Consider the following 14,294-nt stretch of genomic DNA (forward strand, 5'->3'; position numbering starts at 1 on the left):
AACATCTCCTTGGGGAAGACTAATGGCTTTCCACACAGGTATTTTACTTATTTTTATTGAAATTATACTTTATACAATGTATTCTGATCATGGTTTCCCTTCTCCAACTTGCCTCAGATCCTCCTTACTCACCCACATCCACACCCTTTCTTCCTCTATCATTAGAAAAACAATAGGCATCTAGAAACAAGGTAGAATGAAATAAAAACTAGAACAGGACAAAACGAATTAAAAAAGCCAAAGAAAGGCACAAAACCACATACAGAGACTCATAGACACACAAATTTGTACACAGAGAAATACCACAAAAAGACAGAAACCATGATATATAGGCAAAAAGTCTGTGAGGTAAAAAACAAAACAAAAAATGAAAAACCTAAAAAAATATCCATTGAGTTTATTTTCTGTTGACCATCTACTGCTGGTTATGAGTCCTGCCCTTAAGCCACACAGCTATTTTAGATGTATATCTATCAAAGCTTACCTTCTGTACTAGGAGAGAAATACAGTGGCATCTGCAAATGATAGACCACAGAAAGAAATTTGAGATGATCACTTAGCACATGCACAGGTAGTTTCCTTAAGTACTTGAAGATAGCGACAGCTGGTTTGCCAGTGATTGGCAGAGGATAATTATTCCTAAGCCGAATTTCAAGTGGACCAGAAATAGAGTTAAAGAAACTAAGACTTCACATAGAGTGTGAAAATGGCACTATACAATATTTTAATAGAAAACTCCTTTTCAAGGACTACTAGAGAAAAGTGTATTGGAAAATGTGAGCAACTTCTTTCTCTACCCCAAATTTAAAATCTTAAGTAAGAGAAAAGTAGACAACTAACCAATGGAGGAAAATACCGTCAACCAGATAAAACGACAACATCCCTAAGAGGAAAAAGGAGGGAAAGCAACTTAAGACAAAGATGTTGCTCAAAGAACACATGAAAGGAAATGTAACTGATAAATATAAAAAAGGGTTTTCTTCACCGAAACAGTAATTCAATTTAAAAACAGTAAAATCTTGTATCTTACCTAGGAGAGCAATAAACATCTGAAAGCAAAATTCCAACATTGGGGATGCTAAAGAAGCAACAATCTTCCCATTTTCTTTGGGGAGATTAGAGTAGAAGAATGTCTCCAGCAATTTGGCAGTTTCCACTCAATTATAAAATGATGATATAATTTGAGCTAATATAGTTATTTCTGAGAATGTATCCATAGGAAAATAGGACAACATTGCAAATTATTTGGATTAAGATGTAAAATTGAGGCAGTATTATTTAAATCAAGAATAAATGTAAAACAATCCAATGTCCATCAAAAGCAAGTTATTGAAATACATTATTCTAAAAGTGTTACAAGTCCTGTCAGGAGGTTGAGGCAGATGAATCACTGCAAATCTAAACCCAGCCTGAGCAACATGGAGAGATCCTGCCTCAAAACAAAATAGAAAATATAAAGGCAATACAAGTCCTTATGTGAAATGTTGAGTCCACAGTACATTTTAAATGAAAACAATTAAACAACTGTTCAGGTCACTTGTTTATTATATCCACTGCTAGGCTGTACAAAGACAATATATAGAATAACAAATTTTAACTGCTTTGATAGAGAAGAGTCCAGAACCACAGGAGATCTTCACATTTGTTAGTTAGATGCCTTCAAGGAGCTGTCTACTAGTTTAGTAGTCAGTGAGTTTTTGAGAATAGTAAATAAAGTCAACATTGGCATTATTGGAAGATTTCTTTCAAAGGTAGTCTTTTAGGCATATTTTAGAAAATATGAAAGATGCATTCAATTCAGGAAATCATCTTGAATAAACACACAAAGCCTTGTTCATTTTAGGAATTAGCAATCACCTATCTTCAGGATGTTTATACCTGGTTTAAAAAAGAGAAATAAAGGGGAGCATCACATTATTTTAACATATAAGGGAGGAAGAACTTACCTTGGGATGAGAAATAGATTCTAGACATATCACTAGTTCCATTTCTTTAGACTATACCCGGGGCCACTCTTTTACTACCTGTAAATTAACCAACATATAATAGGACTGAATAACATCCCAGATTGCGCAACTTTCATTCAAATGAGGAATTAACATACAATTGTAGAGATCATCAATAGAAGTAGCTCATCATTAACTGAGAAATAATTGGTGCTGTGATTTCCAAGCAATGATAATTTTATAATATGACCATGAAATAAGTTCTTAATCAACACAAGGAAGAAGGTATGAAGAAAATTTAAGGAAGAAAAATGACTATACAGAACATATTTTTTAGATCAAGTGCACATTAAGTTGGAAATAGTCCTCATTGAATAGATACTTTTCTCAGAAGCGAAGTACTAAGGTGGCTGAGGAGTTGGAGATGTTTTCGTGAAATTGGAAACTACTGTATATTCTTTGAACACTACACGCCAATGTTAGTGCTTACACAGACTTAAATGGTAATCAAGGAGCACCCTGGGTGTGTCAGGTCTTAGGTTATGCCACACATGAAGTATAGCGGTAAATTCAAGATTCATGATGGATTCTAGCTACTGGAACTTGAGGAAGCCTCTTCACATGTCACTATTTGAAATAAATTGTGCCTACTATTTGAGAACATATTTTTAATCATTAGAGTCATTGTCTCAGAGAAAAGTTAGTCATCTGTTTTGAAAACACCCTTCTTAAAGCCACCTTTATATCCTGATTTCTGAAGCTATATATGAAGGGGTTCAGCACAGGGGTCACCACTGTGTACATCACAGTCATGACAGTCTCCTTCACAGTTGAGTTATCAGTTGAAGGACATAAGTAGAGACCAATGATTGTCCCATAGAAGAGAGACACCATAGAGAGGTGAGAACCACAGGTGGAGAAGGCCTTTCGTATGCTTCTAGAAGAGGGGACTTTGAGGGTGGAGGACACTATTCGTACATAGGATAAAAATATCAATAGGAATGGAAGGATAATGACAAGTCCTCCCATGATAAATATCACCGTTTCATTGACTTGAATATCAGAGCAGGCTAACTTCAGAAGAGCAGACATGTCACAGGAAAAGTGAGGGATCACATGGTCCTCACAGAAAGAAAGCCAAGCCATGAGCAGTGTGTGTGACAAAGAGACGACTGTGGTCAGTAGCCAAGATAGTGCCACCAGGCAGAGACACAACCTGGGGCTCATGATGCTAGCATAGTGCAAGGGAAAGCAGAGGGCCACATAACGGTCATAGCCCATGACCACAAGGAGGAAGCTCTCGAGGCCTGCAAAGAGTAGGAAAAAGTACATTTGTGTCAGGCAGGCAGCATAAGGGATGGATGGGTCCTGGCTCTCCATGTTCTGCAGCAGTTTGGGAATGGTGACAGAGGAAAAACAGAGGTCAGAGAAGGACAAATTACTGAGAAACAAGTACATGGGTATGTGGAGGTGTGAGTCCAGTTGAATAAGGACAATGATGAGGAGGTTCCCCAGGACGGTGGTGAGGTACATGGCCAGGAACAGGGCATAGAACAGGTCTTGCTGGAGGGGTTCGATGGGCAAGCCCAGGAGGAGGAACTCTGAGACAACAGTTTGATTTCTTCTTCCCATGTTGACTTCTTAACCTTTTCAAACTTAAGAATTATTTGAATGAATATACAAACATGTAAACAATGCAGAACTTTTAGGAAGACATTTCAAAAACTAGATCTAACATCTGTGTGTCATACAATATTACTTCATTAGTCATTTCTTTTTATTCCAAGTACCTAATAAATTGTAAATTCAATAATACTGACTTCTATAAGAATGTTCTTCTGAAAGTATATTTGGTATCCCAGCTACCTGGAAAACCAAAGCAGGAGGATCTGAAGTCCAAGGCCTGCTTGAACCACATGATGAGCTTGGGACCAGCCTCACAACTTAATGAAACACATCTCAATCTAAAATTAAAAAGGGCTGGGGCTTACTTAGAATTTCCAGTACTGTGATAAAACACCATGACCAAAAGCAACTCAGGGAGGAAAGGATTTGTTTCATTTACACTTACACATCACAGGTCATCAACAGAGGAAGTTAGAGCAGGAGCTTAAGCAGGGCGGGAACCTGGAGGAAAAACTGATGCAGAAGCCATGGAAGAATGCTGCTTCCTGGATTGTTCCATTGGCTTTCTTAGAGTAGCAAAGACCACCACTCACAGTGAGCTGTGCACGTCTACATCCATCATCAATCAAAAAGAAAAATGCCCACAGGCTTGCCTAGAGGTCAGTCTGGTGGAGACAGTTTCTTAATTGAGGTTCCTTCCTCCCAAATGGCTCGAACCGCTGTTAAGTTGGCATAAACTACCAGCACAGGCTGTGAGTATAGTTCGGCAATAGAACACTTGCTTAGCATGTGCAATGTACTGTTAAATCTTTGGCCCTGGTTTAAAAACAAGTTTTATAATTGTGCCATGAGTGGATTTGGATGAACAAATAGGTACAAATAATACACAAATCAGAAAACATTTTATCATTCTTATTGCTCTGGAGTGATTTCACAGTGATAGTGGTGGTAAAAATGTTGCCCATGGTACTGTTCTTAAGTCTAGAGCAACAACTGTCAAAGCTTGCTGCTTCCCAACGCCAGCATATGCATGTGAAGCACTAGCCCTCTTTACTTTTCACAGCAATCTCATGACATAGATTCTGTTACTCAATATTTTTAAGATAATAAACAGACATTTAAAATCATTTAGCAATTCACCCAAGACCTCATACATATTAAACAACAGTCCTGGGTGTTACGTTCAGATAATCCTACTTCAGTGCCTTGTGTTCAGCTAGGACAATATCTGAGAATGATACACATGGCAGGTTGGTATATGCTATCTGGAGAAAACCTTACAGATGAGAATAAAGAAAAATGAGTTGGGGAAGCATAGGACATGTTCGTTGTTTTCATTCACACATCTGATGGGTAAGGGAAGCTGCATAGGGAATACCCAGCAGCACAGCCAGTTCCGCTTGTTCAGAGAACACAAGGGCAAACAATGAGCCCCTTTGGTAAAAGAGCCCAAAAGAACTAGACACAATGGAGTATACAATACTAATAAGCCAATTTGAGGATCAAGGAATCAAACACAATCCCTGCATTGTCTGCATGTGTGAACATGTAGAGAATAACCATGAGACATTAACACTTTGAGGATGATTCTTTCCTCTCTCTTTTCACCTCCCACTACTGACTGAGGTAGGTAATCATCTCTGTATTCACTGCTTCAGGATACAGACAAGGCTAAAAAACAGAATCTGTAAATTTTCTTAGTTCTGACTTCCCAAACCTCAAAAACCAGAATAAGTGAAAAATTTACTGGTAGATAAAACAAAACAAAAGAACCACAAAAATTTCTGGGCAAAAGTAGAAGATGAAAAGAAGCATCTTTCCAGGAACCAGGAAAGATTCCCTAAAACAAGAGAGCAGAGTGAGGGTGAGTCAATGGTTTGTGCGTGGATCCCCTCATGGGGGAGCTGGCAATATTAATAGAAGACATGAAGATTAAATACAAGCTTATTAAGATGGGGAATAAAACCTTTCAAAACTGCCATATTTAATAAGTCACAAATCTGGCAGATTTGATAAATTGACTTTTGTCAATGGATAAACGTAAGTAACTATTACGTATTAGAGAAGGCAATCAGTGTTGGATGTATGTCCCTCATGTGTCATGTCCCAAGTAGCCAATGGTTGCCACTCACTTTCCTTTCTAATCAATTAGAGCTGGCATGAAATTAATTGAAGGGAATAATTGATATCTAATAAAAGTCCTTAGGTTGCTGGGAGTGGTGGCACATGCCTTTAATCCTACTACTCAGGAGGCAGAGGTAAGTGAATCTTACCTCTGTGAATTCAAGGCTAGGCTGGTGTGTACAAAGTGAGTTTCAAGAGATCAGGGCTGTTACAGAGAGAAATCCAGTCTCAAAACCACAAACAAACAAATAAACAAACCCTAGCAATTCCTAGGTCAACAGTAAGTGTGTGAAAACATCAATATTATTATTCATTGGGGAAATATAAATTGAAATCATTGGAAGATACTACTACATCTCATCAAAAGAGCTAGAAAAAAAGATCAAAAATGGCAAGTGTTAACAAGGATTTAAAACCACACTTTCATACAAACCAGTAAAATTTTATTTATATGGGGCTGGAGAAGTGGTTAAGTGGTTAGAGCACTGACTGCTCTTCTAGAGGACCCCAGTTCAGTTCCCAGCCCCCTTATGGTGACTCACAACCATCTGTAACTCGAGATCTAGGAGACCTAATGTCCTCTTCTGGCTTCAGTGGACACTGTATCCATGTGGTACACAGAATCACATGGAGGTAAAACACCCAATACACATAAAAATTCATTTAAAATTTTAAATATATATTGTATTATAATATATAAATGTACATTCTACTTGTTATCTTATTTATAGTGAGATGTGAAATACTAAAGACACTTTGTTAACTGCATTTCTTGAAACCCAGCATCCAGTCAGCTCTGTTTTTACCTGGTTGTGAACACTAATGTGATAAATTGGCAAGTGAGCACTGTATGTTAAAACAATGGGATTTTGAACAAGGAATTCATAGTCACAAGGTCTCTCCCTCATAAATATAAAAATTATTTCTTAGGGGACGTTCAGAGATAGTGATGCCCTTGGTTAAGTCCGATTGCTGACCAGTTTTGGCTAATTTAACAAGAAACAGCATCCTTATGTTGTATATCTCAGACAACATCCATGGCATTTTATAGGAGTTTTCCAAATACACAATAGAAAAATCTATCCTATCAATAGTCAATAAAATATACATTAGGGAGGTTTTTAAACTGTCAAAATGAGACTGGGTTATAGTTCAATGGTAGAAAACTAGTCTAGGGTGTGTGAGACCTGGATTTGCTCACAATCATCACACATAATACATCTCTGATGGTGTACTTGGATTGGAGAGATGCTGGAAGATTTCATTGAGGAGGAATGAGTCTCTACTACAGAGAACAACCACAGATAGCAATATATTGTATTCTTTAAAACTATTTAAAGTGGGTATTAAAATGTTCTCATTATGAAATGATAACTTTTTTTCTTCTTTTCCGTACTTCCCCCTTCTTGAAGATTCAATTCCCTCATGTTTCCTCTTCCCTCCCTTTTCTCCCTTCCCCTCCCATTCTATGCTCTCTTCTTCTCCCCCCAAAAAACTCCCAATTTTCTCAGGAGATCTTGTTTGTTTCTCTTTCCCAGGGGATCCATGTATGTCTTTCTTAGGGCTCTCCTTGTTACCTATCTTCTCTGGGATCATGGATTATAGGCTGGTTATCCTTTGCTTTATTCTAGTATTCACTTATGAGTGAGTACATATCATGTATGTCTATCTGAGTCTGGGATACCTCACTTGGGGTGTTTTTTTCTAGATCTATCCATTTGCATGTAAATTTCAAGATGTCATTTTTTTTTTACAGCTGTGTAGTATTCCGCTGTGTAAATGTACCACATTTCTTTGTCCATTCTTCAGTTTAGGGGAACCCAGGTCCTTATAGTATGAGTGTGTACCCTGTAGGTATATGCCCAAGAGTGGTATTGCTGGGTTTTGAAGTAGACTAATTCCCTGAGGAACTGCTGTACATTTTTCCAAAGTGGCCATATAAGTTTGCATTCCCACCAGCAATGAAGAGGTATTTCTATTACTCCACATCCTCTCCAGTATAAGCTATCATTGATGTTTTTGATCTTACTCATTCTGTCAGGTGTAAGATAGTATCTCAGAGTAATTCTGATTTGCATTTCCCTGATTGCTAAGGATGTTAAGCAATTTCTTAAGTATTTTTCAGCCGTTTTCAATTCTTTTGTTGAGAATTCTATGTTTAGATCTGTACCCCATTTTTTATTGGATTTTTTGGTAATTTGATGTCTAGTTTCTTGAGTTCTTTGTATATTTTGGAGATCAGTTCTCTGTCAGATGCGAGGTTGGTAAAGATCTTTTCCCATTCTGTAAGCTGCTATTTTGTCATAGTGACTGTCATTTTCCTTACAGAAACTTCTCAGTTTCAGGAGGTTCCATTTATTAATTGTTGATCACAGTGTTTGTGCTACTGGTGTTGTATTTAGGAAGTGGTCTCCTGTGCCCATACATTCAAGGCTACTTCCCACTTTCTCTTCAATGAGGTTCGGTGTAGCTGGATTTATGTTGAGGTCTTGAATCCATTTGGACTTAAGTTTTGTGTATGGGACTAGATATGGACATATTTACATTCTTTTACAAGTTGGCATCCAGTTATGCTAGCACCATTTGTTGAAAATGCTTCCTTTTTTCCATTGTGTAATTTTAGTTTCTTTGTCAAAAATAAGGTAATTCTCTTTCTGAGTTGCATCTTTGTGTGGTTTGGGTACCAGGGTAACTGTCACCGCATAAAGAGAGTTTGACAATGTTCCTTCTGTTTTGAGTGTGTGGAATAATTGTTTTGAATTCTTTTTATAATTATTATTTTATTGATTTTTCCCTTTCTTTTTTTATTTATTAAGGATTTCTGCCTCCTCCCCGCCACCGCCTCCCATTTCCCTCCCCCTCCCCCAATCAAGTCCCCCTCCCTCATCAGCTCGAAGAGCAATCAGGGTTCCCTGACCTGTGGGAAGTCCAAGGACCACCCACCTCCATCCAGGTCTAGTAAGGTGAGCATCCAAACTGCCTAGACTCCCACAAAGCCAATACGTGCGGTAGGATCAAAAACCCATTGCCATTGTTCTTGAGTTCTCAGTAGTCCTCAATGTCCGCTATGTTCAGCAAGTCCGGTTTTATCCCATGCTTTTTCAGACCCAGGCCAGCTGGCCTTGGTGAGTTCCTGATAAAACATCCCCATTGTCTCAGTGTGTGGGTGTACCCCTCGCGGTCCTGAGCTCCTTGCTCGTGCTCCCTCTCCTTCTGCTCCTGATTTGGACCTTGAGATTTCTGTCCGGTGCTCCAATGTGGGTCTCTGTCTCTGTCTCCTTTCATCGCCTGATGAAGGTTAATATTCAGGAGGATGCCTATATGTTTGTCTTTGGATTCACCTTCTTATTTAGCTTCTCTAGGATCGCAAATTATAAGCTCAATGTCCTTTATTTATGGCTAGAAACCAAATATGAGTGAGTACATCTCATGTTCCTCTTTTTGGGTCTGGCTTACCTCACTCAGGATAGTGTTTTCTATTTCCATCCATTTGTATTCAAAATTCAAGAAGTCCTTGTTTTTTATTGCTGAGTAGTACTCTAATATGTATATATTCCATACTTTCTTCATTCTTCCATTGAAGGGCATCTCGGTTGATTCCAGGTTCTGGCTATTACAAACAATGCTGCTATGAACATAGTTGAGCATATACTTTTGTTGTATGATAGGGCCTCTCTTGGGTATATTCCCAAGAGTGGTATTGCTGGATCCAGGGGTAGGTTGATCCCGAATTTCCTGAGAAACCGCCACACTGCTTTCCAGAGTGGTTGCACAAGTTTGCATTCCCACCAGCAATGGATGAGTGTACCCCTTTCTCCACAACCTCTCCAGCAAAGGCTATCACTGGTGTTTTTTATTTTAGCCATTCTGACAGGTGTAAGATGGTATCTTAAAGTTGTCTTGATTTGCATTTCCCTGATCGCTAAGGAAGTTGAGCATGACCTTAAGTGTCTTTTGGCCATTTGAAGTTCTTCTGTTGAGAATTCTCTGTTCAGCTCAGTGCCCCATTTTATAATTGGTTTGATTAGATTTTTAAGGTCTAGTTTCTTGAGTTTTTTATATATTTTGGAGATCAGACCTTTGTCAGTTGTGAGGTTGGTGAAGATCTTCTCCCAGTAAGTGGGTTGCCTTTTTGTCTTAGTGACAGTGTCCTTTGCCTTACAGAAGCTTCTCAGTCTCAGGAGGTCCCATTTATTCAATGAGGCCCTTAATGTCTGTGCTGCTGGGGTTATACGTAGGAAGTGGTCTCCCGTGCCCATGTGTTGTAGAGTACGTCCCACTTTCTCTTTTGTCAGTTCAGTGTGTTTGGACTGATATTGAGGTCTTTAATCCATTTGGACTTGAGTTTTGTGCATGGTGATAGATACGGATTATTTTATTGATTGATTTTTATTGAACTATATATTTTTCTCTGCTCTCCTCCCTTCCTCTCTCCTCCCTTTCAACTTTCTCCCATGATCTCCCAATTTACTGAGGAGATCTTGTCTTTTTCTACTTCCCATGTAGATTAGATCCATGTATGTATCTCTTAGGACCCTCATGGTTGTCTAGGAGTGTGTGGAACAATTTGAGGAGTATTGGTATTAGCTCTTCTTTGAAACTGTGATAGAATTCTGTGCTGAAATCATCTGGCCGTAGGCTTTTTTTTTTTTTTGGTTGGGAAACTTTTGATGATTATTTCTATTTCATTAGGGATTATAGGTCTATTTAAATTATTTATCTGTTCTTTATTTTATTTTGGTTTGTGATACTTATCCAGAAAATTGTTCATTTCTCTTAAATTTTCCAATTTTTTGGAGTACAGGATTTTGATATATGACCTGATGATTATCTGGATTTCCTCTGTGTCTGTTTTGTTTCCCCTTTTTCATTTCTGGTTTTGTTAATTTGCATATTCCCGCTTTGGTTTTTGGTTAGTTTGGATAAGGGTTTGTCTATCTTGTTAATTTTCTCAAAGAACCAATTCTTTGTATTGCTTTCTTTGTGTCTATTTTTATTAATTTCAGCCCTCAATTTGATTATTTCCTGTCATCTACTACTCCTGGGTGAGTTTGCTTCTTTTCGTTCTAGAGCTTTCACATGCTCTGTTAAAGTTGTTTCTGTGAGATTTCTCTAGGTTCTTCATATAGGCACTCAGTGCCATTTTATTGACCTTTACTTAATCACAAAAGTAGGAGAATTCTATGGACTGTTAGATTCTTCTGTATGTCCATTTCCAAGTTGTTCCTGGGCAGCTAGTATCTCTTCTATACAGTAAGTGGCCACTGATCCACCCAGATGGGATCCTTAGAGAACCATGTTACAAGATTGGCATGCTATTTCTCAGCAGTCATTAGAAAAAATACCCCAAATCTCATCTATTATTTTGAAATGGGATTTAAAGGTTCAGTTATTCCATGCAACTCTTCCTAAACCTTTCCCAGGAATCCATTCTTTGAGAGCATCATCTTTTCAGCAGAGGTATTAGGTACAAAGAGATATATGCCTAGGTTTTAAAGGACATCTCTTCCCCACAAATTAACTGCCATCCCTTGCAGCACATAAGGCTAGAAGGAACCTGACTGATCATCTCTTTTCTGAAGGGAAATGGAGGAATGGATCTGGGGGATAAGGAAAGTTGTGGAGGAACTGAGAGGATCAGAGGGAGGGGAAACTGTGGTCTAGATGCATTGCATGAGAAGAAGAACAAAAAAGAAAAAATTTTGTGAACTTTGTTGTGGTCCATAGAAAACTCCCCCTTCATGGAGTATTGGGATCTCTGAGTGCCAGCCTCAGTGTTCCCTTCAGGGCTTAGAAGAAGACTTACAGCAATCACAGGACTTAGGTCTGAGGGTGAAATGAACTCTCTACTATGTACTTTTCTGCATCAGTTTCTTTTTTATTTTCCTGCTGTTCTGTAAATTTTCCATTTTATATAAACATGCAAAACAAAGGTAATCCTCTGAGCTTTGATGCCCCTTTATCTTTGAAGGTCCCAAATGTGATCTATATGAAAGATGCCTTTCCTGACTGCATGTTCTGTCAAATAGTTGCAGGTGATGGCTTCTAATGTATCTCAGGGAACAAAGTGAAGATTAAACTGTAGAAACTGAGGTTATTGAATGTATGCTTGAATTTCTCACTGGAGGTCCCAGAGAGTGTGTGTGTGTGTGAGAGACTCAATATAACAGTACATGGGAAAGAATTGTGCCCAATAATCCACACTGTCCTGAATCTTGCACCAAGGGACAGTACTTATGGCTTAACAAGAGATCTGCTGTAAGAATCAGCCGACATACAAAAGGTGGTAGGCCTAGCACCTTGTGGACTGAGTTTATCTCCATCAGAACACATTCATTCTGGTGGGTCAGCCTTCTTCTCTATCAATTAAAATCTTATTTCATGAATCCTGCAGGCCGGAGCAATGGAGCACTGCTCAGGTGCTTTGAAAAAGCCTGTGGGAGGGCCAAGATTGATACAACAGAACTGAAACATTGGCACCTGTATCTAACAATCCATCAAATTTTTTAGCATCTATACATAGGGGCATAATGGTCTACTCTTCAGTAATTGATACTATCCAGTACACATCTGAGAATTTTTTGTGTCATTATTGGAGAAAAATTTGCATCCCTTAGGTATAAGATAATTCCCAAGAAAATACAGAACACAATGCTGTAGTGATAGTGTTGAAAAAAATCTCAGAAAAGATTACATGCTTATGAAAAAAATTAGGATAGGGAAATACTTAATTACCATAATTGTGTGAAAATTCTCTGTGAGATTATATATTTGGGAAACATTAGAACATATCTGGAGGGTGAAATGCGTGGATGTTCCCAATTATTGAACTCAGATTATAAAGCGTATTTAAAAAATGATTGCATAGAGAAATCAGAGTTCTCAACAAAATGGCAATATCCAGAACACATTTTAATGATGTAAGAAATAGAGATGTCATTTTAAAAAGCTATTGCATAAGAATTCTTTTTATTTATTTATTAATTAAAAATTTCCACCACCTCACATCCTCCCATTTCCCTCTCACTCCCCCCCCCCCACTCCCCTTACCCCTCGCTCTCCAGTCCTAAGAGAAGTCAGGGTGCCTTGCCCTGTGGGAAGTCCAAGCCCCCCCCATCCAGGTCTAGGAAGGTGTGCATCCAAACAGACCAGGCTCCCAAAAAGCCAGTACATTGCATAAGAATTCTTATACAATTTCTTTTTTCTAAATCACAAGGAAACAAAGGCACAGTGTGATCCCTGGTTAAATAGACATTTTAAAATAACTGAATAATAGTATTCACATTCATGAATGTTGAATAATTATGTAGAAAACTGTTAATAAAATAGCTCAAAGTGAGGGAAAAGTCAAGAGATGCTAATATTAATATCATTATATCTACCTGATGTTGCTATGAAAACATTCAAAAGGTGATTATTACAGTCAGAAGAGACTTTTCTTTTGAAACACTCTTTTTAGGGCTCCTTTCATGTCTCTGTTTCTCAGGCTATAGATGAAGGGGTTCAGCATGGGAGTCACCACTGTATACATCATAGACATGACAGTGTCCTTTACAGTAGAGTTATTAGCAGAAGGACATAAGTAGAGACCAATAATTGTCCCAAAGAACAGGGAGACCACAGACAGGTGGGAGCCACAAGTGGAGAAGACCTTGTGGATGCCTCGAGTTGATGGGACCTTGAGGATGGAGGAGACAATTCGTGCATAAGATGTTATGATGAGTAGAAAAGGAAGTACAACAACAAGCCCCCCTATGATCAATACCACCAATTCATTAATGTGAATATCAGAGCAGGCCAGCTTCAGTAGGGCAGATAGATCACAGAAAAAATGGGGAATCACATTGTTATCACAGAAAGACAATCTTGTTAAGAGCAAAGTATGCAACATGGCATGGAATGTGGTCAGCACCCAGGACAGCACCACCAGACTCATACAGAGCTTGGGGCTCATGATGCTGATGTAATGAAGGGGGAAGCAGATGGCCACATAGCGGTCATAGGCCATGGCCACAAGGAGGAAACTTTCAAGGTCTCCAAAAAACAAAAAGAAGTACATTTGTGCCAGACAGCCTACATAGGAGATGAGTGGGACTTGTCTCTGCATGTTCAGCAGCAACTTGGGCATTGTGACTGAGGAAAAGCAGAGGTCAGAGAAGGACAAATTACTGAGAAAGAAGTACATGGGTGTGTGCAGATGGGAGTCCAGTAGAATGAGGATGATGATGATGAGGTTCCCCAGGACAGTGATGAGGTACATGGCCAGGAACAAGACATAGAATAGATGTTGGTGCTCTGGCAGGATGGGAAGGCCCAGCAGGAGGAACTGGGAGATGCCTGTTCGGTTGTTTTCAGGCATGATCTTTCTATAATATCTGTAAGGAAAATGGTAGGATCCGTCAAAATTTCAAATAAAATGAACATACCTCTAAGACATGTCATTTAGAATAATTAATCTCACAGTCAACAAAATATTATTACTACAGATAAGTTGCAAAAAATTTATATAACCATAAATGTCTTAATTGTTTTGTAAATTTTGCATGTTTCAGTATTACATCCTTTAAATGCTACTCTTTTGTTCATTTATTCATTGAT

General features: G+C 38.5%; 2 protein-coding genes across 2 annotated transcripts; both read right to left on the bottom strand.

Moving 5' to 3' along the window:
• Nucleotides 1-2,627: 2,627 nt before the first annotated feature.
• Nucleotides 2,628-3,578, bottom strand: LOC121456332 (olfactory receptor 1E5-like). Its single transcript, XM_041664418.1, has one exon. The coding sequence runs from the start codon at nt 3,576-3,578 to the stop codon at nt 2,628-2,630; it is 951 nt and encodes a 316-aa protein (XP_041520352.1).
• A 9,541-nt stretch (nt 3,579-13,119) lies between these two features.
• On the bottom strand, nt 13,120-14,055 carry LOC121456398 (olfactory receptor 1468-like). The gene has a single exon (XM_041664497.1). It carries the CDS (start codon nt 14,053-14,055, stop codon nt 13,120-13,122), a length of 936 nt encoding a protein of 311 aa, XP_041520431.1.
• Between the last annotated feature and the right edge of the window lie 239 nt (nt 14,056-14,294).

Source organism: Microtus oregoni, unplaced genomic scaffold (assembly GCF_018167655.1).
Source record: "Microtus oregoni isolate MIOR12 unplaced genomic scaffold, Mior012 000015F_ref0000493, whole genome shotgun sequence".
NCBI lineage: Eukaryota > Metazoa > Chordata > Mammalia > Rodentia > Cricetidae > Microtus > Microtus oregoni.

Excerpts from the sequence above, each read along its gene's own strand:
- LOC121456398 (XM_041664497.1), bottom strand. The coding sequence starts at position 14,055 with ATGCCTGAAAACAACCGAACAGGCATCTCCCAGTTCCTCCTGCTGGGC.
- LOC121456332 (XM_041664418.1), bottom strand. The coding sequence starts at position 3,578 with ATGGGAAGAAGAAATCAAACTGTTGTCTCAGAGTTCCTCCTCCTGGGC.